This window comes from Mobula birostris, chromosome 8 (assembly GCF_030028105.1).
Source record: "Mobula birostris isolate sMobBir1 chromosome 8, sMobBir1.hap1, whole genome shotgun sequence".
Taxonomy (NCBI): Eukaryota; Metazoa; Chordata; class Chondrichthyes; order Myliobatiformes; family Myliobatidae; genus Mobula; species Mobula birostris.
In genome coordinates this window covers 110230940-110258426 of record NC_092377.1, presented here as the reverse complement: position 1 = coordinate 110258426, position 27487 = coordinate 110230940, and the positions used below count along the sequence as shown (strand labels likewise).

Genomic DNA, 27487 nt, shown 5'->3' with positions numbered 1-27487 from the left:
TCAGTCCAATGTTTCCTTAGGAACATCAAATACCCATCTATATTAATTCTATTGATCAGCACATGACTTGTAACCCACTATGTCTTGGTAATTCAAATACTCATCTAGATGCTTCTTGAATGGTCAAAGAACCCATCTCCTCTACCCACTTGGGCAGTGCTCTTCATATTTCAAAACCACTCTGGGTGAAACATACTTCCTCAGAGCCACTCTCAATTTCCACTCCTTTCCCTAAATCTATGCCCTCTAGCTCTTATAGAGAAACATTTCTTACTATCTATCCTATCTATGACCTTCTTAATTTTGAATACATTGATCATGTCCCCTGAAGCCGCCTCCACTCAAAGGAAAACTCAGCCTCTCCTCATAATTGAAATGCTCTATTTCTGGCAACGTGTTGGATCTCCTCTGCAACCTCTCCTGTGTAATCACATCTCACTTAAGTGTGGTGTATTCACTTGTCTAGCTTTTTTTAACCAATGCTTTATAAACTCATCCCATTTTTGATTTATAAAGTTGTAACCTGTTCCAATGTTTTGTGCCTGGCTCAGTATCCCACATACCTTCTCCACCACCTTACCTAACTATACTGCCACCTTCAGGACTACTTGGGCTTGTGCATCAAGGTGCCTCTGTTCCTCAATACACTTCAAGGTCCTACCATTCTTCATGTCTGTTCTACCCTAACTAGACCCCGCAAAATATATCATCCCACACACCCAGTTTAAATTCAATCCAATGTAGTTGATTGCTGTCTTGTATCCCATGACAATCCTTCCCATAATCAACTACACTAGCATTTTCTGTTGTTTCCAAGCTTACTAATCATACCTCCTACATTCACATCCAAATTGACAACAAACATTATATAATTTTCCCAGCATTGATACCTATGGTACACCGCTGGTTACAGGTTTCCGATCATTAAAACAGCCCTGCTTTATCACCCTCAGCCTCCTATTACCAAGCCAATATTAGATCCAATTTGCCAACTTGTCCTGGACATCTTGTCTTAACCTTTGAATTCTACTTCCAAACATGAAACTGGATTGTGAACAATTTAATGTGTGTTCTATATTGGATCACCCTCCATGTTGTATGCACGGTACATTCAGTGGCACTTTATTAGTTACACCTGTACACCTGCTCGTTAATACAAATATCTAATCAGCCAATCACACAGCAGCATCTCAATGCATAAAAGCATGCAGACATGGTCATAAGGTTCAGTTGTTGTTCAGACCAAACACCAGAATGGGGAAGAAATGTAATCTAAGTGACTTTGACCGTGGAATGATTGTTGGTGCTAGAGGGGGTGGTTTGAGTATTTCATAAACTGCTGATCTCCTGGGCATTTCACACGCAATAGTCTCTAGACTTTACAGAGAATGGTGCAAGAAACATCTAGTCAGCAGCAGTACTATAGATGAAAATGCCTTATTAATGAGGGAGAGAGGACTGAGGGGAATGCCTGAAATCGGTTCCAGCTGACAGATAGACAACAGTAACTCAAATAACCACACATTACAACAATGGTGTACAGGAGAGCACCTCTGAATGCACAACATGTCAAAACTTGAAGTATCAGAAGACCATGAACATACACTCAGTGTCCACTTTATTAGGTACAGGAGATGCCTAATAAAATGGACCCTGATTATATATGACTGCCCGTGGGGCAAAAAAATGTGGAAGAAAATAAATTGAATGACAGATGATACTCAAAAATTAGAAGAATTTTGAAAAGTGATAATGATATTTTTTTTCCTTCAAGCCCTCTACGGAGTTCTATTCCTGGAGCACAAAGAAGCAGCATTTTCCAACTACCGATTGTGGGAATCTGTGGGATTTGTGATTGCATTTGCTTATGCAAATTTTTTGTGCATAAAGATCAAGCTGATTATTTTATTGATTGTCCTGTTAACAGGCATGACTTTATATGGTGTTGTGGAATATATTGAATACTCAAAAGCAGGGCGTGGAGCTGCTTCACAAATATTTCCTCAAAAGACTAAAATCAAAAAGATGCTGGAAGTAGAAACTAAAATTGAAAAACCTGTTGTTGAGAGTGACATTGAAATACACGCCACAATCTCCGAAGTAAAGTTTTGAAGATTTGTATTGACTTTTACAGATGTTTCAGTTAATGACTGAAGATCAGTTTTTTTTTAAATCACCCTTATAATTTTATATGTATTGTTTATAATTTACATAATTGAAAATATTTTAAAATAAAACTATTTTATTGACTTGAAATTAACCAGATGGGTTTTTGAAATCTTCAGTCTTTAACTGAATCAGATAATTCAACTGTAATAATTATTGTTATATTTAAAAATGTTAGCAGATCACCAGGTGGCAGAGACAAGAGGCTGTTTATTGTTCATAGATTTGATCCACTAATGGAATCTCTTGTCTAGCTGGTTGCAGGTATAAATGTGTTAATGAGAAGTTGAAATTGTGGAACAAGGATTTTCCAGCAGCTTACAGTATAAGTATTTTGAAGTCCAACATCCAATTAGTTTGATGAGGGATTCCCTGATACAAACAATTGTTAAAATATTTCAGTTTTATGGATATTTTATGGTGCATTAATAGCAATGGATCTTCCCTAAAGAAATTCCCATCATGTGATGTAACTGAAGCCAAATATACCATTCAATTCCTTATGATTAATTGGTAACCTTAATGTTTCTGGACTAAAAACACACTCCTCGGTGAGAGGTCTAATCAATGTTTGTGTTTAAAATGAAGCAGTTTGTTGACAATAGATGTCTAATATTCTTATCAAAAGGTTTTTACAAGATATATCCATATTTTTTGTTGAGATCGTTATAGATTTTGTTTTGTACATTTCTCAGTAATATCTAGCTGGAGAAAGGAAAGATAACCAAAAGCATAATTAAAAGGTCAGAGGAGACACAAGAGTAAGGTGGTGAATCTGTGGAATTAATTGCCACACGTGACTGTGGAGGCCACATCATTGGGTATATTTAAAGCGGAGGTTTAAATCATCAGGACTGGTGAAGGGTCTCGGCCTGAAATGTCAATTGTTTACTCTTTTCCATATATGCTGCCAGGCCTGCTGAATTCCTCCAGCATCTTGTGTGTGTTACAAAGTGCATGAGGTCTTTTTGGATGAGTTGAGTGAAAGTGGAAAAGTCGTAGCAAAAATGTAAATAAAGGAGAACTTTTACTGAAAGGCCAACTCAGAGTTTCTGTAGAAGTGGAAGCATCAAAACATTGAGTCTAAAGTAGGGACTGTTTTCTGTCCTGAATTCCATACTAACTCAAATAGTTTTTGTAAATGTTTATATGATGACAAATGAGAAAGAGCAACAAGCACAATGGAGAGAGTAGTTTGTAGAATTACTGAATAGACCACCACCAGGTGAAGAACCTAACATACAAAAGGCAGCAGAGGACCTCAACATGAACACAGATCCACCCACCCAAGAAAGAAGATATTGGTGCTGCGAATAAATAACTAAAGAACAGCAAAGCTCCAGGACATGACAATTTGAAGGCCGAACTGTTCAAAGCTGAACCCAAAGTTGCAGGAGTCATCCTGCAACTACTGTTTGCTATAAGCTGGGAATGAGGACAAGTATCCAATGGGCAATGGGAGTCACTGTTTGGATCCCCAAGAAGGGGCATGAAGTGACTGCAACAACTAGTGTGGCATCACACTTCTGTCAATGCTCAGCAAGATTCTTGCCAACTCATTGTGCAACAGATTACAGATGTTGTCAATGTGTGCTTGAGGAAGGAGCAAGCTGGCTTCAGGAAGAACAGAGGCTGTGTCGACCAGATAATCACACTGTATAATATCATAGAGCAGTACACAGTGGCAGAGACAACTATATGCACATCTCGTGGACTTTGAAAAGATATTTGATAGGGAGAGCCTCTGGCAAATTCTCAGATCATATGGGAACCCTTCCAAAATTGTCCAGCACATCCAGAGTTTCTATGCTAATTTTACCTGCTTAGTTGGGGACAGCAACTTGAGCTTTGAAGTCAAGACAGACTCATGCAAGGCTGTGTGATGTCAGCAATACTGTTTAACCTAGTGTTTGACTGGGTTATGAGGCAAACAGTGAAAGATAAGCAGAGAGGCATTAGGTGGACTCTATTCTCTACTTTGAAAGACCTTGTCTTTGCCAATGACCTCACATTACTATCATTTACACACCAGCACATGCAAGAGAAAGCTCAGTGCCTGTGTACCTTTGGTGAACAAGTTGGACTCGGAGTCAGTTAGAGAAAGACTGAGACCAAGACCCTCAATGTAAAATCTCCTCCTCCCATCAAGGCATATGGCACGACTTACCCAGCACCAGCAGATTCATCTAACTGGGCAGTATCATTCAGCTTGGTGGGACCAAGGATGACACTCAGTGCAGAGATGCAGCAAAGTTAGACACATCTGCAGAACAATGAACAACCAAGTACAGTGCCCACACCAAGGTGAAGCTGTACCAGAGATGTGTTCTGTCCACACTCAGTATGAGTCAGAATACTGGTGCATGACAGAAAACACCCTTGCCAAGTTGTCATCATTTTGCGCCATGACCCTCCGGTAGATCCTTCGTATCTTCTGGCCAAGAAAGGTCTCCAACCACACTCTACTCCTCAGGATCATCAAGAGGACATAGCCACAATCATCACAAGGAAATGCTGGAGATGGATTGGGCACGTGATGAGAAGAGAGGCCAATTCTATCATCAAGATAGCACTTCACTGGATCTCTGAAGGGTGGAGGAAACGCGGGAGACCAAAGACAACTTGGTGCTGTTCCGTAGAGGCAGAAATGAAACCCTGAACCACACCTGAGGCACAATCGAGAAGATGGGCACAGACAGACAGAAGACAGAGATGGAGGACCTTCAATGCTGTCCCAAACAGGCAATAAGTTATATGATGACCACAGGTAACAATATTCTCAATAAATAAAATTTAAAACTTACCTGTTGCACATTTAACATTTCAGTAATATTTGAGTAATATTATAATTATACTATTGATTAAGCTTAACAACAAACAACAGGAATTCTGCAGATGCTGGAAATTCAAGCAACACACATAAAAGTTGCTGGTGAACGAAGTCCTGACGAAGGGTCTTGGCCTGAAACATCGACTGTACCTCTTCCTAGAGATGCTGCCTGGCCTGCTGCGTTCACCAGCAACTTTGATGTGTGTTATTGATTAAGCATTCTTGTTTGTTTAAATAATTCAGTACAAGTTACAGGTTTCCCCCGCCATCCGAAGGTAGAGTGTTCCTATGAAACGGTTCGTAAGCGGGAATGTCATAAAGCAAAGAAGCAATTACCATTAATTTATGTGGGAGAAGTTTGTGAGCGTTCACAGACCCAAAAATAACCTACCAAATCATGCCAAATAACACATAAAACCTAAAATAACAGTAACATATAGTAAAAGCAGGAATGATATGATAAATACACAGCATATATAAAGTAGAAATCACTTCTCTACAATCATTGCCCGCACTGTTCTCTGTAGCGAAAATCTCACGCAAGCGCTTTCGGCAGAAACATTCTCTCCAGTAACCTTTAAACTATGAAGCTGCCAAATCATACCAAATAACACATAAAAACACACAGCCTATATGTATGTACAGTGTAGTATCACTTACAGGAGTTGGGAAGACGTCGAGCACACTGATGATGGTGTGTTAGGCTGAGTCGTCGGAGGTTGGGGTGGTGCGGTAGTCCCCACCCTCCAGGCCGCCGACTGATACCGATCTGCGAAGAATGCAGTGGTACAGCGGTAGCCGGGACACACCCAGCACATCTTTAAGAAAAAAGCCGAAATAAACAAGCTAATTAATTAGGTGCCGCCCGGCACGTAAATGTCGGCCCAGATCAGAGGCGACACAATCGGCAATCGCCTCTGATCTGGGCCGACAATTACGTGCTGGGCAGCACCTAATTAATTAGCCTGTTTATTCCGGTTTTTTTCTTAAAGATTTGCTGGATGCATCCCAGCTACTGCTGCAATCTCTGCGAATCGGTATCTGCTCACAGCCCGGGGGTTGGGGTGGTGGAACACTGAGGTGTCATCTCGTCATCTGTTTCCATCAGGGCAGGCAGGTCATCTTCTTCTATGTCTGCCTGCCTCGATATCAAAGGTCGAGTTTCGTCGTCTGCTGTGGCTGATGTGGAAGGCTTGAAAAACGACAGTATGTTTGACTGCTTAGCCTCGCGCATTTTTAGATCATACAGTTCTTGGTAAGCACTCAAACCATCTTGCGAATATGCCTTAAACCGACATACCCTTTCAAAATTAAAGTCGTACTTTTCTGCAATAATTGCAGTGAAAATCACACACAGTTGCTTCACGTTCAGTTCCTGGACGACTTCACTTTCAGTCCATTTGCTACTGCATTCGGTTTCGATTATTATCCTTTCCTCTTCCAATTGCATCAGCTCTTCATCTATCAGTTCTTGGTCATGGGATGCCAAAACCCCTTCAACATCATCTTCGTCAACTTCCACAAGCCAAACTCACTTTGTCCTTACTTCGTTCACCACGATCGAAACGCTTAATTATGTCTAGTTTTACGCTAAGTGTAACACCCTTACGAGCTCTTTTAGGCTTTTCCGATACCTTAGAACTCATCTTGCAAACAGCTGCTCACAGGCACGTGTTTAAGCAATGCCAGCAAGAATGCAGTTCCGAATCCGGGGGAGGAGCGGCTGCTCGGAGCGCGCGCTGCTTTTTTTTCACGCGTTGCCTTTTTTCGTAACAGTGAAAACACCTTCTGTTGGCGAAAACAGGTAACTAATGTAGGTCTTTCGTAGCAGCGAGGTGTCGAAAAGCGAACGTTCAAAAGGTGGGGGATTTCTGTATATGTAAAAGTACATGAAAGTATACGTGATCACATCATCCACATAATACATGCGTTATTCGCTTAAAGTCAAAACAAAACCAATACAAGCATTCCGGACTCTCTGCATTTTTTTCCAATTAGTTCAATGTTTTGAAACTATAAACATAACAGTACCATTTATCCATATGAATTAATTTTACTACGTTGAGTTATTATTGCTAAAAATCTGTGCCATTCTGGAAACGTATAGAAGAGACAGAACTTAAGCACCACCATTCAATAACTTTCTTATATGAACCCCATATCTCTTGATATTCTTCATATTCAAAAACCTATACACCCCTGTCTTAAGTATGCTGCAACTAAGGGCCTAGTTCCTTTAAACTTAATGGGTTCCCTTTCCCATGTTCCTTTTAAACTTATGTTCACAGAAATCTATTATATTGCTGTGTAATGTCTAATTAAAACAGTTTTGAAAATCTGACAGTCCTGCACTATCATAGTCCCAAACATGCTGGATTGAGTGTTTTATTGTATTGATATCAGATTAATTGGTACAGGTGCACAATCCTTTACCTGAAATTCTCTGAAATATCTGAAAGCTCCGAAAACCGAAGTTTTTTTCGCCAACAGCTGACGTCACTCAGGTGTGACGAGGCAGCACTAGCAGAGGCCGCCAAACATCAGTTGTGGCTCAGCGCTCGTACTGGTTACACGTGCATTTGCTGTTCACTGATATTTTGTGTTCACTGTTGACTTTGTGTTTAATTTCACTGTGAAAATGTCAAAAAGAGCTGCAGATACCCCTGTGGGTAACAATGAGAAAAAGAGAAGGAATCTTCTCTATCAATAACGCAGAAAGTGGAGTTATTGCAGTAGCTTGATCGTGGTATGTCTGTGCGGCATCTTACTAAAGAAAATAGTGTCAGAACTACCACTGTATATGATTTAAATAAACAGAAAGACAAGTTACTGAAGTTTTATAGTGACAGGGACAGTGATGTTCTACATTTATTCCAATCAGTCATTTACCATGTGTTTGATTTGGTTTGTTTGAAGCTGTATATTTTTATGTTTTATTGAATGTTTTTATTGGAAACAAAATTTCTCCTTGTCATTATTCCCTAAACAATACAGTTTAACAATTATTTACATAGCATTTACATTGTATTAAGTATGAGTGTGAGGGCAGTTTGCTGTTCTCGGTGTCGGATGTGGGAGGCCCTGGAGTCTACAAGCCTCCCAGACGTCTACATCTGCGCCAAATGCATCGAGATGCAGCTCCTAAGGGACCGCGTTACGGAACTGGAGCTGCAGCTCGATGACCTTCGTCTGGTCAGGGAGAGTGAGGAGGTGATAGAGAGGATTTGCAGGCAGGTGGTCACGCCAGGGCCACAGGAGGCAGACAAGTGGGTCACGGTTAGGAGGGGGAAGGAGAAAAGTCAGGTAATAGGGAGTACCCCGGTGGCTGTGCCCCTTAACAACAGGTACTCCTGTTTGAGTACTGTTGGGGGGGACAGCTTACCCGGGGGAAGCAACAGTGGCCGTGCCTCCGGCACAGAGTCTGGCCCTGTAGCTCAGAAGGGTAGGGCAAGGAAGAGGAGGGCAGTTGTGATAGGGAACTCGATAGTAAGGGGGTCAGATAGGCGATTCTGTGGACGCAGTCAGGAGACCCGGATGGTAGTTTGCCTCCCTGGTGCCAGGGTCCGGGATATTTCTGATCGTGTCCAAGATATCCTGAAGTGGGAGGGTGAGGAGCCAGAGGTCGTGGTACATATAGGTACCAATGACATAGGTAGGAAAAGGGATGAGGTCCTGAAAGGAGAATATAGGGAGCTAGGAAGGGAATTGAGAAAAAGGACCGCAAAGGTTGTAGTAATCTCGGGATTACTGCCTGTGCCATGCGACAGTGAGAGTAGGAATGCGATGAGGTGGAGGATAAATGCGTGGCTGAGGGATTGGAGCAGGGGGCAGGGATTCAAGTTTTTGGATCATTGGGACCTCTTTTGACGCAGGCGTGACCTGTACAAAAAGGACGGGTTACACTTGAATCCTAGGGGGACCAATATCCTGGCAGGGAGATTAGCGGGGGCTACTGAGGTGACTTTAAACTAGAATGGTTGGGGGGTGAGAATCAAATTAAAGAGGCTAGGCGTGAGGAGGTTAGTTCACTACAGGGGGATGGGAACCAGTGCAGACAGGCAGAGGGGTGTAAAGTGAGGGTAGAAACAAAAAGTACTAAGGAGAAAAGTAAAAGTGGCAGGCCGACAAATCCAGGGCAAGCATTAAAAAGGGCCACTTTTCGGCATAATTGTATAAGGGCTAAGAGAGTTGTAAAAGAGCGCCTGAAGGCTTTGTGTGTCAATGCAAGGAGCATTTGTAACAAGGTGGATGAATTGAAAGTGCAGATTGTTATTAATGATTATGATATAGTTGGGATCACAGAGACATGGCTCCAGGGTGACCAAGGATGGGAGCTCAACGTTCAGGGATATTCAATATTCAGGAGGGATAGACATGAAGGAAGGGGAGGTGGGGTGGCGTTGCTGGTTAAAGAAGAGATTAACGCAATAGAAAGGAAGGACATAAGCCGGGAAGATGTGGAATCGATATGGGTAGAGCTGCGTAACACTAAGGGGCAGAAGACGCTGGTGGGAGTTGTGTACAGGCCACCTAACAGTAGTAGTGAGGTCGGAGATGGTATTAAACAGGAAATTAGAAATGTGTGCAATAAAGGAACAGCAGTTATAATGGGTGACTTCAATCTACAGGTAGATTGGGTGAACCAAATTGGTAAAGGTGCTGAGGAAGAGGATTTCTTGGAATGTATGCGGGATGGTTTTTTGAACCAACATGTCGAGGAACCAACTAGAGAGCAGGCTATTCTGGACTGGGTTTTGAGCAATGAGGAAGGGTTAATTAGCAATCTTGTCGTGAGAGGCCCCTTGGGTAAGAGTGACCATAATATGGTGGAATTCTTCATTAAGATGGAGAGTGACATAGTTAATTCAGAAACAAAGGTTCTGAACTTAAAGAAGGGTAACTTTGAAGGTATGAGACGTGAATTAGCTAAGATAGACTGGCAAATGACACTTAAAGGATTGACGGTGGATATGCAATGGCAAGCATTTAAAGGTTGCATGGATGAACTGCAACAAATGTTCATCCCAGTTTGGCAAAAGAATAAATCAAGGAAGGTAGTGCACCCGTGGCTGACAAGAGAAATTAGGGATAGTATCAATTCCAAAGAAGAAGCATACAAATTAGCCAGAGAAAGTGGCTCACCTGAGGACTAGGAGAAATTCAGAGTTCAGCAGAGGAGGACAAAGGGCTTAATTAGGAAGGGGAAAAAAGATTATGAGAGAAAACTGGCAGGCAACATAAAAACGGACTGTAAAAGCTTTTATAGATATGTAAAAAGGAAAAGACTGGTAAAGACAAATGTAGGTCCCCTGCAGACAGAAACAGGTGAGTTGATTATTGGGAGCAAGGACATGGCAGATCAATTGAATAATTACTTTGGTTCTGTCTTCACTAAGGAGGACATAAATAATCTTCCAGAAATAGTAGGGGACAGAGGGTCCAGTGAGATGGAGGAACTGAGCGAAATACATGTTAGTAGGGAAGTGGTGTTAGGTAAATTGAAGGGATTGAAGGCAGATAAATCCCCAGGGCCAGATGGTCTGCATCCCAGGGTGCTTAAGGAAGTAGCCCATGAAATAGTGGATGCATTAGTGATAATTTTTCAAAACTCGTTAGATTCTGGACTAGTTCCTGAGGATTGGAGGGTGGCTAATGTAACTCCACTTTTTAAAAAAGGAGGGAGAGAGAAACCGGGGAATTATAGACCGGTTAGCCTAACGTCGGTGGTGGGGAAACTGCTGGAGTCAGTTATCAAGGATGTGATAACAGCACATTTGGAAAGCGGTGAAATCATCGGACAAAGTCAGCATGGATTTGTGAAAGGAAAATCATGTCTGACGAATGTCATAGAATTTTTTGAGGATGTAACTAGTAGAGTGGATAAGGGAGAACCAGTGGATGTGGTATATTTGGATTTTCAGAAGGCTTTTGACAAGGTCCCACACAGGAGATTAGTGTGCAAACTTAAAGCACACGGTATTGGGGGTAAGGTATTGGTGTGGGTGGAGAGTTGGTTAGCAGACAGGAAGCAAAGAGTGGGAATAAACGGGACCTTTTCAGAATGGCAGGCGGTGACTAGTGGGGTACCGCAAGGCTCAGTGCTGGGACCCCAGTTGTTTACAATATATATTAATGACTTGGATGAGGGAATTAAATGCAACATCTCCAAGTTTGCGGATGACACAAAGCTGGGTGGCAGTGTTAGCTGTGAGGAGGATGCTAAGAGAATGCAGGGTGACTTGGATAGGTTGGGTGAGTGGGCAAATTCATGGCAGATGCAATTTAATGTGGATAAATGTGAAGTTATCCACTTTGGTGGCAAAAATAGGAAAACAGATTATTATCTGAATGGTGGCCGATTAGGAAAAGGGGAGGTGCAATGAGACCTGGGTGTCATTATACACCAGTCATTGAAAGTGGGCATGCAGGTACAGCAGGCGGTGAAAAAGGCGAATGGTATGCTGGCATTTATAGCGAGAGGATTTGAGTACAGGAACAGGGAGGTACTACTGCAGTTGTACAAGGCCTTGGTGAGACCACACCTGGAGTATTGTGTGCAGTTTTGGTCCCCTAATCTGAGGAAAGACATCCTTGCCATAGAGGGAGTACAGAGAAGGTTCACCAGATTGATTCCTGGGATGGCAGGACTTTCATATGAAGAAAGAATGGATGAACTGGGCATGTACTCGTTGGAATTTAGAAGATTGAGGGGGGATCTGATTGAAACGTATAAGATCCTAAAGGGATTGGACAGGCTAGATGCAGGAAGATTGTTCCCGATGTTGGGGAAGTCCAGAACGAGGGGTCACAGTTTGAGGATAGAGGGGAAGCCTTTTAGGACCGAGATTAGGAAAAACTTCTCCACACAGAGAGTGGTGAATCTGTGGAATTCTCTGCCACAGGAAACAGTTGAGGCCAGTTCATTGGCTATTTTTAAGAGGGAGTTAGATATGGCCCTTGTGGCTACGGGGGTCAGGGGGTATGGAGGGAAGGCTGGGGCGGTGTTCTGAGTTGGATGATCAGCCATGATCATAATAAATGGCGGTGCAGGCTCGAAGGGCCGAATGGCCTACTCCTGCACCTATTTTCTATGTTTCTATGTTTCTATAAGTAACCTAAAGATGATTTAAAGTATACGGGAGGATATGCGTAGGTTTGGTGTGCCGCTGGGACTTAAAAATCCACCGCACTGAGCCAGATTAAATAAGGGACTTGAGCATACGTGTTTTTTGGTATCGGGAGGGGCGGGGGGAGGTCTGAAATCCGAAATACAACTGGCCCCCAGGACTTCAGATAAGAGATTGTGGACCTGTATATACTTTCCATAACCTCCTCTGCTTCTTCAAAGTTTAAAGTAAATGTTACTATCAAAGTACATTTATGTCAATACAGTATATACAACCCTGAGATTCATTTTCCTGTGGGCATACTCAGCAAAACTATAGAATAGTAACAATAACAGCGTCAATGAAAGATCAACCAGAGTGCAGAAGACAACAAAATGTCCATATGCAGATATAAGTAAATAGCAATAAATAATGAGAACATGACATAATGAGATAGAGTCCTCAAAGTGAGATTATTGGGTGTGGGTACATCTCAATGATGAGGAAAGTGAGCATAATTATTCCCTTTTATTCAAGAGCCCTGATGACTGTCTTAATTCTTGCAGTGTGGGTCCTGAGGCTCCTCTACCATGCTTTCTTCATAATGGTACTTACGTGCTGGGCCCAGAACAGATCCTCTGAAATGATAACACTGAGAAATTTAAAGTTGCTGATCCTCTCCACCTCTGATCTCCCAATGAGGATTGGCTCATGATCATCTCCTTGGTCTTGTTGACATTGAGTGAGGGCTGTTCTGAGCAATGAGTCTGACAGGGGCTGTGAGTGAACCACCACCATCGATGCTGGTATCTCCCCACAACTCCCTCATTTCCTGCACACCTGCCCTCACTCCATCCTCCCACTGTCAAAACAGGGATAGGATTCCCTTTGTCTTTACGTACCACCCTATAAGCCTCCATATCCAGCACATTTTCTCCATAACTTCCGCCATCTCCGACAGGATTATAACTGTCCATCTTTCCCACCTCCCCACTTTACTTAGGGAATACTCTCTACATGACTCCCATGTCCACTGGTCCATCCCAATTTATCTTCCTCCTGGGACTTATCCCTGTAAGTGTGACAAATGCTACACCTACCCCTATACCTCATCGATCAATACCAATTAGGCCCCCAAGCAGTATTTCCAAGCAAGGCAACACTCACCTGTAAGTCTTGAGATCATCTATTGTATCCAGTGACCCGTGTGGCCTCTTCGACATCAATGAGATTTGACGCTGATTAGGGTACCTCTTTGTTGAGCACCCTTGCTTTGTCCACCTCAAGAAGCTGAATCTCCTAGTGTTACCCATTTCAATTCCATTTCCTATTCCCATTCTCGTGTGTGCACGATGTCCTCTCCTGCCACGACGAGATCAAACTTGGGTTGGAGGAGCAACACCTCATATTCCATCTGGATAGCCTCCAACCTGATGGTATGAACATCGATTTCTCAAACTTCTGGTAATTTCTCCCTCCTCACTCCTTACTCCTCCCCTACCCTGCCTTCTTATTCTGGCTTCTGCCCCCTTCAATTTTCAGTCATGACGAAGGTTCTTGATGCTAACATTGATCGTTTATTACCCTTCATAGGTGCTACCTGATCTGGTGTGTTCTTCCAATACTTTGTATGTGTTGTAGTAACCCCACTTGACTTGACACAAGAACACAAGGGGGTGGATGGATATGCATCATGTGCAGGCAGATGGCATTAGATTTATTTGGCATCATGATCAGCACAAATCCTGCACTGTACTATTCATTGCTCTATTTTAGTCAATTCTCATAATCCCTTTCTTTATCAATTTATTTAATCCTAAAAGTGCTCCTAGTTCTTTAGCTTATAGGAGTCAAACTAGACATTTTGGAGGCTGTGGTAGAACAAAGGACACTATGGAAAATCCTGGCAATTCTGGACAATGTTTCTCACCCTCTGCATGCCACCTTGACTAAACAGAGAAGCACTTTTAGTTTTAGTAATAGACTAAGACAACTGTGCTGCTCCAAAGAGTGCTATATGAGGTCTTTCTTACCCTCGGCCATCAGGCTCTATAATGAGTCAACCAATAGCCGGGGAAGTGATGACTCCTCCTGTTAGACTGTGGTAATTTATTTGTTATTCTTTCTACCTCTCTTCTAATATTTATATCTGCGCACTTGTAATGCTACTGTGACAATGTAATTTCTTTTGAGATCAATAAAGTATCTATCTCCATATATACCCACATCAGTACAGACAGCACAAAATAATTGCATGTACCATAAATTATACAAGAAAGTGAACAGAGATTAATAAAAAGACTGCAAACACAAGACAATACATAAAAACCAGTCAAGCTCACATTAGTGGAAGACATGATCTATAGTCCATTGCTGAGGGAAGATTAGCTTTGTGCAAATCAGTTCAAGAACCTGATGGTTGTAAGATAGTAGCCACTCCTGAGGCCAATGGTGTGGGACTTCTGTACTTCCTGCCTAATGGTGGCAGCAAGAAGGGGGCATGGCCAAATTGCAGGGGGATCTTTGATGACTGATGTCACCTTCTTGCAGCAGCACCTCCTGCAGATGCTGCCAATGGTTGGAGACGTGTCTGTATCCACAACTCTCTGAAATGCTCGTGTTCCTGTGCATTGGAACTGCTGTACTAGGCCATGATGCAACCAGTGAGTATTCTTTCAACAGTGCATATGTGCGAGTTTGTTGTGGCATTTGTGATATTGCAAATCATCAAGCTTCTGAAGGCAAAATTGCTGGTGCACCTTATTGATGATTATATCAATGTGTTGGGCTCAGGGCAGGTCATCTGAGATGTTAACACCCAGGAATTTGGAGCTGCTTATTCTCTTCACCTCTAACCCACCAATGAGAACTGGCCTCCTTATTGTTCACTGAGACATCAACACTCGTGATTTGGCCAACACTCGTGTTGTCAGTGAATTTAGAGATGGTATTGAAGTTGTGCTCAGCCACACAGTTGTGGGTATAAAAAGTACTCACCGATCTATACTGATTAAGGTCTGCCAATGAGGAAGTCAAGGATGCAGTTGCAGATGCCAAGATCTTGGAACTTGGTGGTAAGTCTGAAGTGGATGATAGTATTGAATGCCAAGCTGTAGTCATCTGACTACATGCCTCTACGGTGTCTATTTCCACCACTATCCTACAGTACATTCCTGGCACCCACCACTCCCTTTGTAAAAATCTTGTCCTGCACATTTCCTTTAAACTTGCCACCTCCCACCTTAAATCTATACCTCTCATATTTGACATTTCTCCCCTGGGAAAAAGACTGTCTGCCCTGTCTGTGCTTCTCATAATTTTATAAATATCTATCAGGTTTCCCCTAAGCCTTTAAAGTTCCAGTGAAAACAATTTATGTATATACATACTCTCTTATCCACATGGCACCTTGGTCAATCTGCTCTGCACCCTTTCCAAAGCTTCCTCATCCTTCCTTTAATGGGGTGACTCTAAATGCATCATAACTAATGTTTTGTACAACTGTGGCATGATTTCTTGAGCCTTATATTCAATACCCTGACTGATGACAGCAAGCATGCCCAAATGCCACCTACCTACTGTGTTGCCACTTGCAGAGAACTTTGAACTTCAACCCTAATATCCCTCTGTATCCCAATGCTCTTTGAGCAGCTGGTCATTGAGCATATTAAAGCTGTTTTCCTGACTACAATGGACCCTTTCCAGCTCACTTATCACTCAAATCAATCCACTGTCAATCCAATAGCTTCTGCCCTGTCCCACCTGGAAAATGGGGTCTCATATGCCAGACTGCTGTTTATAGACTTCAGTTCAGCACTCAACACCATCATACTCCAGAAACTGGTGGGGAAACTGTCTTCACTGGGTCTAACATCTCCTTCTGTAATTGGATACTGGACTTCTTAACGGCAAGGCCACAGGCGCTCCAGGTGGGCAGCAATGCCCCTCATCCCATTACGCTGAGCACTGGCACACCCCAAGCCTGTGTGCTCAGCCTGCTGCTGTTCACACTGCTGATGTATGACTATGTGACAGGATCCATCTCAAACTGCATCATCAAGTGTGTGGATGGCACAACAGTGGTTAGTCTCATCAAGAACAATGCCAAGATGGAGATAGAGAGGAAGTGGAATGGCCAGTGGATTGGTGTGAGAAGAACAACCCAAGCCTGAATGTAGCGAAGACCAAGGAAATCACTGTGGACTTCGGGAAGGTCTGGACATCATCCCCCTCTGTGAACACATGGCTCCTCCATAGAGTTAAGTACATCAAGTCCCTGGGAGTTCACATCATCGGTCCCTTAATATCATCTCCCTGAACAAGAAGGCACAGCAGCACCTCCGCTTCCTAAGAAGATTGAAGCAAACAAGGCACCCCTCCCCATCTTAACTGCATTTTACAGGAGCACCGTTGAGAGCATCCTAACAAGTTGCATCTTCATCTGGGATGGGAGCAGTCGAGGGAAGTCCCTACAAAGGACTGTGAGAACAGTTGAGAGGATCATAGGGTCTCCCTACCATCCATCGGGGACATTTATCAAGAGCGCTGCATATGCAGGGCCCTTAGTATTATCAAGGATCCCACCCATCCATCCAGCGTCCTCTTTGACTTTCTACCATCAGTCAGGGGACTCCGATACATAAAAACAAGAATGGTCAGGATGAGAAACAATTTCCTCCCCCAGGCCATTAGGCTTCTGAACTCCCTGCTGCATCAAGTTCGAAGTGTCACTGGAAAATCTCTTCGGTACCTTTCAATATTTAATATTAATGCACTTTTGCTTGTTCTTTATGTGTGATTCATCTGTAGCTTTTATCCTTACCTCCTGAAGTAATAGTGTGTTTTGTGTACTACTGTACTTGACACCCTGGTTCAAAGAAACATTATCTTGCTTCAATATAGATTATATTCATGCATATAGTTAAATGACAACAAATTTGACCTGATTTTAGGGTCCTACCACTTACTCTGCATGTTTCCTTTGTACTTGGCCTCCCAAAGTATAACACCTCACACTAGCCTGGATTAAACTCCATCTGCTTATATCTGCAACTAGTTATATTCTACTGCATCCTTCAATAACCTTCTTCACTGTCCATAACTCCACCAATTTTCATGCCATCGGCTAACTTACTAATCAGCCCATCCAAGTCATTGATTACACCTATCACAAACAACAGAAGTCCCAGCACTGAGCTCTGCACAGCACCACTGGTCACAGACCTCCAGTCAGAATAATACTCACCCCAATCACTGCTCCCTGCCTTCCATCACAGACCTCCAGTCAGAATAATACTCACCCCCCCAAATCACTACTCTCTGCCTTCCATCACAGACCTCCAGTCAGAATAATACTCACCCCAATCACTGCTCCCTGCCTTCCATTACAGACCTCCAGTCAGAATAATACTCAGCCCCCCCAAATCACTGATCTCTGCCTTCCATCACAGACCTCCAGTCAGAATAATACTCACCCCCAAATCACTACTCTCTGCCTTCCATCACAGACCTCCAATCAGAATAATACTCACCCCCCCAAATCTCACCCCCACCAATCACTACTCTCTGCCTTCCATCACAGACCTCCAGTCAGAATAATACTCAGCCCCCCCAAATCACTATTCTCTGCCTTCCATCACAGACCTCCAGTCAGAATAATACTCAGCCCCCCCAAATCACTACTCTCTGCCTTCCATCACAGACCTCCAGTCAGAATAATACTCAGCCCCCCAAATCACTACTCTCTGCCTTCCAACACAGACCTCCAGTCAGAATAATACTCACCCCCCCAAATCACTACTCTCTGCCTTCCATCACAGACCTCCAGTCAGAATAATACTCAGGCCCCCCAAATCACTACTCTCTGCCTTCCATCACAGACCTCCAGTCAGAATAATACTCAGCCCCCCCAAATCACTGATCTCTGCCTTCCATCACAGACCTCCAGTCAGAATAATACTCACCCCCAAATCACTACTCTCTGCCTTCCATCACAGACCTCCAGTCAGAATAATACTCACCCCAATCACTACTCTCTGCCTTCCATCACAGACCTCCAGTCAGAATAATACTCAGCCCCCCCAAATCACTACTCTCTGCCTTCCATCACAGACCTCCAGTCAGAATAATACTCAGCCCCCCAATCACTACTCTCTGCCTTCCATCACAGACCTCCAGTCAGAATAATACTCACCCCCCATCACTGCTCTCTGCTTTCCATCACAGACCTCCAGTCAGAATAATACTCAGCCCCCCCAAATCACTGATCTCTGCCTTCCATCACAGACCTCCAGTCAGAATAATACTCAGCCCCCCAATCACTACTCTCTGCCTTCCATCACAGACCTCCAGTCAGAATAATACTCAGCCCCCCCAAATCACTGATCTCTGCCTTCCATCACAGACCTCCAGTCAGAATAATACTCACCCCCTCCAATCACTACTCTCTGCCTTCCATCACAGACCTCCAGTCAGAATAATAGTCACCCCCCCAAATCACTACTCTCTGCCTTCCATCACAGACCTCCAGTCAGAATAATACTCAGCCCCCCGAAATCACTGATCTCTGCCTTCCATCACAGACCTCCAGTCAGAATAATACTCACCCCCCCAAATCACTACTCTCTGCCTTCCATCACAGACCTCTAGTCAGAATAATACCCGCTGTGACAACAAACCAAGTTATCAGAAGATTGATGCTGATGAGAGAGATAAGGGAGACAATGGAGAAACATTCAAAATGCTAATAAGAGAGAAGAGAGAGATTAACGAGAAAGAAACACATTTCAGATATTGACAGACCGATTGCTTTGAACCTGAGCTGTTTGAAGTTTGATGGACAGGCGATACCCCAGCAGGGGGATAAAAAGAACAGGTTCGCTAAGGCACGACAGACACACCACGAGACCACGAGATAACGAGACCCTGGAAGAGCGGTGTGCCCCCACAAGTTGGTGGGAGTTTGGAATTCTGGTCGTGGGAACCGACCATTGACACACAGGGTAAAAAGGGTACAATCGGTGGGAACCTGGTGTGTGTGTCCGCCCTTGCCTGGGTGCTGGGTTCACTGTGGAAGAACAGTCATATCTGGAATGGAGGGGTCACAGTCGGTGACCACAGAAAATATAAAAAAGAGTCCGTCGGAAAGCTAACTACGAAGAACATCAAAGGTCTGTTTGAATCAAAATTTACATTCTCTCTCTCCTGCTCTCTCTCTCTCTCTCCAACGGCACAACAGCGATTACTGCAAACTGTACTAAGCTGAACTGAACTCTGCATCACTTGAGACTGATCATTTTACCCCTAGACTGTGAAAGAGCTTGGTTGATTCCTATTACCCTAGTTCTGTGTACATGTGTGTTCTAGCATTGCTAACCTGTTGTATTTATATCCCTACGATTAGGGTACTGTGTTACTTATTTCTTTAATAAAACTTTCCTAGTTTCTGTTAAACCAGACTCCAACTAAATGGTCCTTTTCTGCTAGTTTGGCAACCCAGTTACGGGGTACGTAGCATAAGTGGGGGCTCGTCCGGGATTTTGAACGCCAAATTTGGGACTGGGTAAATTGATTGGGTTAAAATTCCTGAAACAAAGGAAGGGCAAACAGTAGAAATGGAGATTGAGGAATTTCTAAAGGCACCAACCTTGGAGGCATTGGAGGATGCCAGGAAATCAGAATTAGCAACTGTGGCCAAACGGTTAAATCTTTTTAAGGGGAAGTCGACAATGAGGAGAGCTGAGATGCACAGAGCTATCTTTGAGCATTATGTGTTTAAAGGTGTGTTTCCCCAATGGGAGCTGAAGGTAGTATCTATGGACAAACCTGGTGGAGAAGCAGTACAGCTGCAGATTGAAAAATTGAGACTCGAGCACAAGTTCCGGGTAAAACAGCTGGAACGAGAAGAGAGGGACAGGCAGTTGGACCGAGAAGAGAGGGACAGGCAGTTAGAACAAGAAGAGAGAGAAAAACAGAGGGAAAGGGAATTTGAGCTGGAGAAGTTAAGGATGAGGCTAGCGCTGGGGCCCATGCTGAACCAAGGTGGAGGGTTCAGAGCAACCCAGGAGGTAAGGCTGGTTCCCCCATTTGAAGAGGCCGATATTGATCGGTACTTTCTACATTTTGAAAAAGTCGCTGCAAATCAGGACTAGCCGGGGGATAAATGTTTTGCTTCAGAGCGTACTTAAAGGAAAAGCCCAGCAAGCTTACTTGGCCTTGTCCGCCGAAGATGCCCGGAGGTATGATGTGGTGAAAGAGGTGATACTCAGGATTTATGAGTTGGTCCCAGAGGCATACCGGCAGAGGTTCTGGAATGTGAGGAAGCAGTGGGGCCGCACGTATTTAGAGTTTGCCCGTGAGACGCAGATGTATTGTGAGCATTGGTGCGCCTTGAAAGGGGTCAAGGGGGATTATGACAGACTGCTACAGCTAGTACTGATTGAGCAGTTTAAAGGTTGTGTCCCTGAAGGTATGAGGCCCTATCTGGATGAGAAAGAGGCAGAAACCTTAGCCGCAACTGCTAAGTTAGCGGATGAATACGCGTTAACGCACAAAGCGAAGTTTACCCCGAGTAAAAGCTACCAGAAGGGTAGTCAAGAGGGCGGAGAGAGTCCGCCAGAAGAGTCAGAAAGTAAGCCGGGGACTAGTGAGAAGGATAAGGAAGACCGGGAGCAGTTTGGTAGGAAGTCTACTGGGGTCGTATGCTATAATTGTGGAAAAGCCGGTCACTTTGCGTCCAGGTGCTTTGCCCCAAAGAAGGAGACGCGGAAAGGAAAAACGACGGTTCCCACTGGCTGTATTGAGCTGGCAAACAAACCGCTAGGGGAGAAGAGGTCTGATAAAGTTCAGGAAGGGCGCGAGAAGTTTATCTCGGTCAGATTGGTGTCAGTGAAGAAGGGGTTAAACCCGGTTCCAGTACGGATCTGGAGAGACACTAGAGCTTGTCAGTCATTGATCTTAAAGAGTGTGTTAGACTTCAGTTCAGAGACCCAGACTGGGGAGGTCAGTGTGATAAAAGGCATTGGGAAAGGGACTGAAGCAGTACCTTTGCACCAGATACACCTAAAAAGCGACTTGGTCTCCGGACCGGTCACGATCGGGGTGAGGCCCGAACTACCGATGGAAGACGTGGAGGTCTTACTCTGTAATGACCTTGCCGGCGGAAATGTGTACTCAGCAGTAAAACTGACAAGCCAGCCTGCCAGGATTGAGGCTCCGCCCATGGACTCACAGGTTTATCCCATTTGCGCAGTGACTCGGTGCACGTCCAGAAAGGCTGCCAAAGTGAATATAGATTTAGCTGAGACGTTTTTACCAGCCTTGTACCAGGAGGGGTTAGAAAGTGAGAAGGGGCGTAGTGAAACGGAAGTTGAGGTAGACTTATCATTAGCAAGGAAGGAATTTATACAGACACAGGAGCGAGACGAGGAGCTGATGGTATTGACGGAGACAGCTCTCTCTGAAGCAGAATTAAAAAGGGAGCCAGTGGGCTATTATGTGAAGGAGGGAGTACTAATGAGGAAATGGAGACCACGTACCGTGCCCGCAGATGAGGAATGGGGGGCGGTACACCAGGTGGTAGTGCCGAAAATTTATAGGGGCAAGATTCTTAACCTGGCCCACAAGATACCCCTCGGTGGACATTTTGGGGTGAGGAAGGCAGTCGATAGAATCATGAAAGAGTTTTACTGGCTGCACAGGAGGAAGGACACTATGGACTATTGTAGACATGTGCTAACACAGTTACAGGCTATTAACATGTTAAAAGGTTACCACAATCAGAAAACAGATCTAGTTGGTGTTATCATGAAAATTAATGAGGCTAGGGTGCCACCTGATAAGGGGAAAACCCATTTTGAAAAGATTAAGTATGGTGCCGACCAGATGGGAGAACTCTATTGTTTTGGCCAACTTTGCTGATAAGTTCTCTCATTTAACCTCCGAACAGAGCGAGCCACTGAGAAAGCTAATTAACTGGCACGCACACGTATGTCCGGATGTCCCGAGGCGATGCAAAGAGCCGGTACCTGGTGCTGTTGTCACATCAGGTCAGCCTAGTGAGCAACATCCCTATAGGATGATTAATTCAATGACAAAAGAGCTAAAGAATGCAGAAGCGTATATTGACAATTTAGTGGTCTGGAGTAACACATGGGAGGGGCACATTGTGGCAGTAGAGGAGCCTTTTAAGAGGCTGTCAGAAACCAACCTGACGGTGAACCTCGCAAAAAGTGAATTCGGCCATGCGAAGGTCACTTATATGGGATTTGTGTAGGACAGGGGCAGCTGGCTCCGATGCAGGCTAAGGTGCAGGCTATCTCTGAAGTCCCCATCCCGACAGACAAGAGAGCCCTTAGAAGGTTCTTGGGGATGGTGGGGTACTATCGGAAGTTTTGCAAAAACTTTGCGGATATTACCCTCCCTCTTACTAAGCTCTTGCCAAAGAATGCTAAGTTTGTGTGGGACGACCTTTGTTATATTTGTCCGGGACAGAAACCACTGAGAATTTACACTGATCACAACCCATTAGTGTTTTTGGACACTATGAAGGATAAAAACAAAAGATTGCTAAGTTGGAGCCTGGTCTTAGAGGATATTAAAACAACACATATAAAAGGAACGGAAAATGTGATTACTGAATGTCTGTCAAGGTGTTGACAACTTAAGTCCTCTGTATTAGCCGAATAGCTGATGACCATGTATATTAGTGTGTATCTAATAATGTATTCATGCTCATAACTTTTACCCCGGTAAAAATCCTTTGAAGGATAGGGGTGTGACGACAAACCAAGTTATCAGAAGATTGGTGCTGATGAGAGAGATAAGGGAGACAATGGAGAAACATTCAAAATTCTAATAAGAGAGAAGAGAGAGATTAACGAGAAAGAAACACATTTCAGAATATTGACAGACCGTTTGCTTTGAACCTGAACTGTTTGAAGTTTGATGGACAGGCAATACCCCAGCAGGGGGATAAAAAGAACAGGTTCGCTAAGGCACGACAGACACACCGCGAGACCACGAGATAACGAGACCCTGGAAGAACGGTGTGCCCCACAAGTTGGTGGGAGTTTGGAGGTCTGGTCGCGGGAACCGACCATAGATGCACAGGGTGAAAAGGGTACAATCAGTGGGAACCTGGTGTGTGTGTCCGCCCTTGCCTGGGTGCCGGGTTCACCGCGGAAGAACGGTTGTATCTGGAACGGAGGGGTCACAGTCGGTGACCACAGAAGACAGAAAAAAGGGTCCGCCTGAAAGCTAACTGCGAAGAACATTAAAGGTCTGTTTGAATCAAAATTTGCATTCTCTCTCTCTCTCTCTCTCCCCAACGGCACCACAGCGATTACTGCGAACTGTACTAAGCTGAACTGAACTCTGCGTCACTTGAGACTGATCATTTCATCCCTAGACTGCAATAGAGCTCGGTTGATTCCTATTACCCTAGTTCTGTGTAGATGTGTGTTTTCTCATTGCTAACCTGTTGCATTTATATCCCTACGATTAGAGTACTGTGTTACTTATTTCTTTAATAAAACTTTATTAGTTTCTGTTAAACCAGACTCCAACTAAGTGGTCCATTTCTGCTGGTTTGGCAACCCAGTTAGGGGTTACGTAACACTCCCCCCAATCACTACTCTCTGCCTTCTATGTTCAAGCCAATTTTGAATCCAATCCCATGTAGGCCATGTATCTTAATCTTCTAGATCAGCCAACCGTAGAATCATAGAGTCATAGAGCACTACGTCACAAAAAAGGCCATTTGGCCCTTCTACTCTGTGCTGAACTATTATTTTGCCAAGTCCAATCAACCTGGACCTGGACTTACTCAAATTTCTCTTAGATGTTGAAATAAAACCTGCATCCACCACTTCCTCTGGCAGCTCGTTCCACACTCTTACCACCCTCTGAGTGAAGAAGTTCCCCCTCATGTTCCCCTTAAACATTTCATCTTTCACTCTAAACCCATGTCAAATGCCTTACTACAATGTGCAGAAATTTTGTCCCAAAGAATCCTCACCAAAAGCCTCCCTACCACTGACATGAGACTTACCATTCTATAATTTCCTTTATAGAATCCAATTATCCAATTGCCTTTCTTAAAATGGAAGGGCTTTTATAGAAATGTGAAAAGGATAAGAGGCAAATGTGACAGGTGAATTTAAAATAGGAAATAAGGAAATGGTAGAAGATTTAAATAAATACTTGTCTGTTTTCACAGCAGGTAGCACAAAAAGCTCCCCAAAATACCGAAGAATCAGAGTCTATTGCAAATGAGGCAGTTCTTAAAAATAACTAGAAAACAAAACTTCTAAACTTCCAACATCGAATTATTCATACAGCAGAGTTTTGAAGGAGGTAACTACCGAAATATAGGTTATCAGTTTTCAGAATTCTACAGGTTGTGGATAGGTTCTTGCAAGATGGAAGGTGGCAAGTGGTGTCCCACTACCCAAGAAAGCAGAAAGACATAAAACAAGGGAACCACAGAACTGGTAGCTTGACATTGATAGTAGGAAAAGTGCTTGGAATCTATAGTGGAACTATACATAGTAATAGTATTTCTCCTGTGGAGGGAGGAGGAGATGGCGGCGCGACGCAGTGCACTCGGCCGTTCCAAATCATATTGTATGTGTTAACTAGGATGCCGTGCACAATCCTGATTTGATGGAGACAGCCGTGAGAAGCACTGAGGAACATCTAGGGAAACTTCTGAAATGCCCGCTTCGCTGTTGCTGCTACTGTGCGATCGAGAATCTCCGGAGGGGAAGGCCCCAGATCCTCAGCTTTGCCTATCGCCTGTTGCCAGGGCCGGGGTTGAAGCGCTTGGCAGAGGTGGTGCTCAGTGCTTGGTGTTGGAGAGCTGGTCGGAGGCTCGGAGTTTTCAGACAATGCTTCCGGGGTGCTGCATCAGCAAGTTTAGCAGCGCTGGAGGTTCACCATCTGCGTGAGATGATGGGACTTTCGAGAGACTTTGAGACTTTTTACCATGCCATGATCTGTTCTTTATCAAATTATGGTATTGCTTTGCACTGTTGTAACTATATGTTATAATTATGTGGTTTTTGTCAGTTTTTCAGTCGATTTGTCATGTGTTTCAGTGATATCATTCTGGAGAAACATTGTATCATTTCTTAATGCATGCATTATTAAATGACAATAAAAGAGGACTGCGTGTCCTCATAATTTAATTATGGCACAGAGTCAACACGGATTTATGACTTTTGTCTGTCCCACTAACAACATTAAGGATATAACTTATAGAGTTTAACCAGTGTATAAGGTGCATTTGGATTTTCTGAAGATTTTCGATGAAGTTCGGAACAAAAGATTTCATATCATTTCATATTTTGTTATGAAATGGGAGGCCAGTCAGCTGATTGAGTCTACATTGGCTCTCTTAGCAATAGCATTCTGCCACTGATTTTCCTCCAAGCTACCCTCTCCGTCTTCTCCGACAATTGTCACCTTGTCATGGTGGAGAGGCTTGTGAGTTCCTGAGATCCCAAAAGCAATGCCACCTGGTGCTTAGCACCTGATAAGGTCACCTGTGGTGGTAAGGTCAAGGGGGAGGTTCAAGACAAAGAGCCATCCAATCTAAACCTCAATGTAGGAGCTGGCGGAAGATGATGACACATCACAATGGCAGTGAAGGCGGAGGAAGGCTGCCGCAGTGAAGGGCCCTCAGTCGTCTTGCACTCCATGCCAATGAACCCTGACCCCGATAGGTCAAGGGCCATGAGATGGCTGCCCGTGCATCACCCTTCCCACATCAAACAAAGTTACACACAGGTGTTCTCCATTAAGGGAATAAAGCCTTAGGAGAACATTATCCTCGACTCAAGTGATCACCCTATTACTAATCTCTCAATTACACCTCACCGATTCAACAAACATCTACCCTAGGGGCAAATTTACAGTAGTCAACCCCAACAAAAGCAACACGTCTTTGGGATGTAGGAGGAAACAGGAGCACCCAGGAGAAACCCATGCAATTGTAGGAAGAATGTGCAACCTGCACGAGTCGAACAGAGCAGAGAGACAGCTGCACCACAACTGTGCTGCCCTCCACAGTGGGAAAAATGTGAGGATTGTCACTGTACCAGAGAAAAAGCTGAATGCAAGTATCTTTTCTAAAACGGCAAGATATTCAGAATTATTTATGTTCACAAGTCACTAGAAACTAACATGCAAGTACCCCAGGCATTTTGGAAGGTATGTGATATGTTGGCAAGAGGGTATGAGTAAATATGTCTTATTACAATTATACAGTGAAATTACCCCAGAGTAATCTGAATCATTGTGAACAATATACCTTTTACTTACACAGATATATTTCCTTTAAAGAGAATTCAACAATTCCTAGGATGATAGATCTTTTGCACCAAGAAAGACTCGATTCTTCAGAGAATGGAGGTGACCTCACACAATAATTCTAAAAGGTTCACCATGGTACACGGAGACATCTAGAAGCAGAGGTCCTAATATAAGCACAGCTCTAATTCAATACAAGGCTAGTTAAGACTGAAATGGGGAGAATTTCCTTCACTCAAAGGGCGGTGAATCTCTAAAATTCTTATTTCTGGAGGTCTGTGGTGACTCTGGCATTAATCCCACTTAAAACAGAGGTCAATAAGAATCAATTGATGGAGGGATTAGGCAGGAAAGTAATGTTGAGGTAGAAGCTCAGCCACAATCCAAATGAAGGGCAAAGCAGGCGGGGTGGGGGGGGGGAACCAATATAACCTACCATACTCTTATTCCTCAAGTTGAAACAAAGCATATGGCCACAACTGGGTCTATTTGATAACACCCTATTGGTGATGAATGCTCCACAGCAGACCACCTTCTAAAAATGTCAGCTAATTTTCCTGGACTTGGTTTTCCACATAGAAACTACAGACTCAGTTTTAACCCTCACCCTGGCGAAAATAGTCAGCAGACGGGATGAAGATAAAATTGTGACTGATTGTACATCAACAAAAAAACTATACAGGTGTTACCATCAGGTAGGAGGTACAGAAGCCTGAAGGCTCACACTCAGCGATTCAGGAACAGCTTCTTCCCCTCTGCCATCCGATTCCTAAATGGACATTGAACCCTTGGACACGACCTCACTTTTTAAGTATATTTTATTTCTGGTTTTTTGCATGATTTTTAATGTATTCAATATATGTATACTGTAAATGATTTATTTTTTTCTTCTATATTATGTATTGCAATGAACTGCTGCTAAGTTAACAAATTTGACGACACATGCCAGACAGTGATAATAAACCTGACTCTGATTCTAAGATGCTATAAAGTTAGACACAAAACCAGACAGTGTTTCAGCTTCTGCTTGGTACTGCGCAAGCACCGCTGCCCGACGGCTGTTAGAACGCGCAGT

At 43.7% G+C, this 27487-nt stretch overlaps 1 protein-coding gene across 3 annotated transcripts in view; it reads left to right on the top strand.

The window, feature by feature from the left end:
- The window catches only part of unc93a (unc-93 homolog A), a 75954-nt gene extending 50989 nt beyond the window's left edge, over nt 1-24965 (top strand). For 2 of the 3 annotated variants that reach the window (XM_072265965.1, XM_072265964.1), the window contains one exon: nt 1775-5807. In XM_072265965.1, coding sequence (XP_072122066.1) covers nt 1775-2112 — 338 coding nt within the window. In that variant the 3' untranslated portion in view covers nt 2113-5807. Of the gene's footprint in view, nt 1-1774; nt 5808-24741 lie in introns of those variants that run through there. The other variant, XR_011886904.1, reaches the window with a different exon arrangement.
- The last annotated feature ends 2522 nt before the right edge of the window (nt 24966-27487 follow it).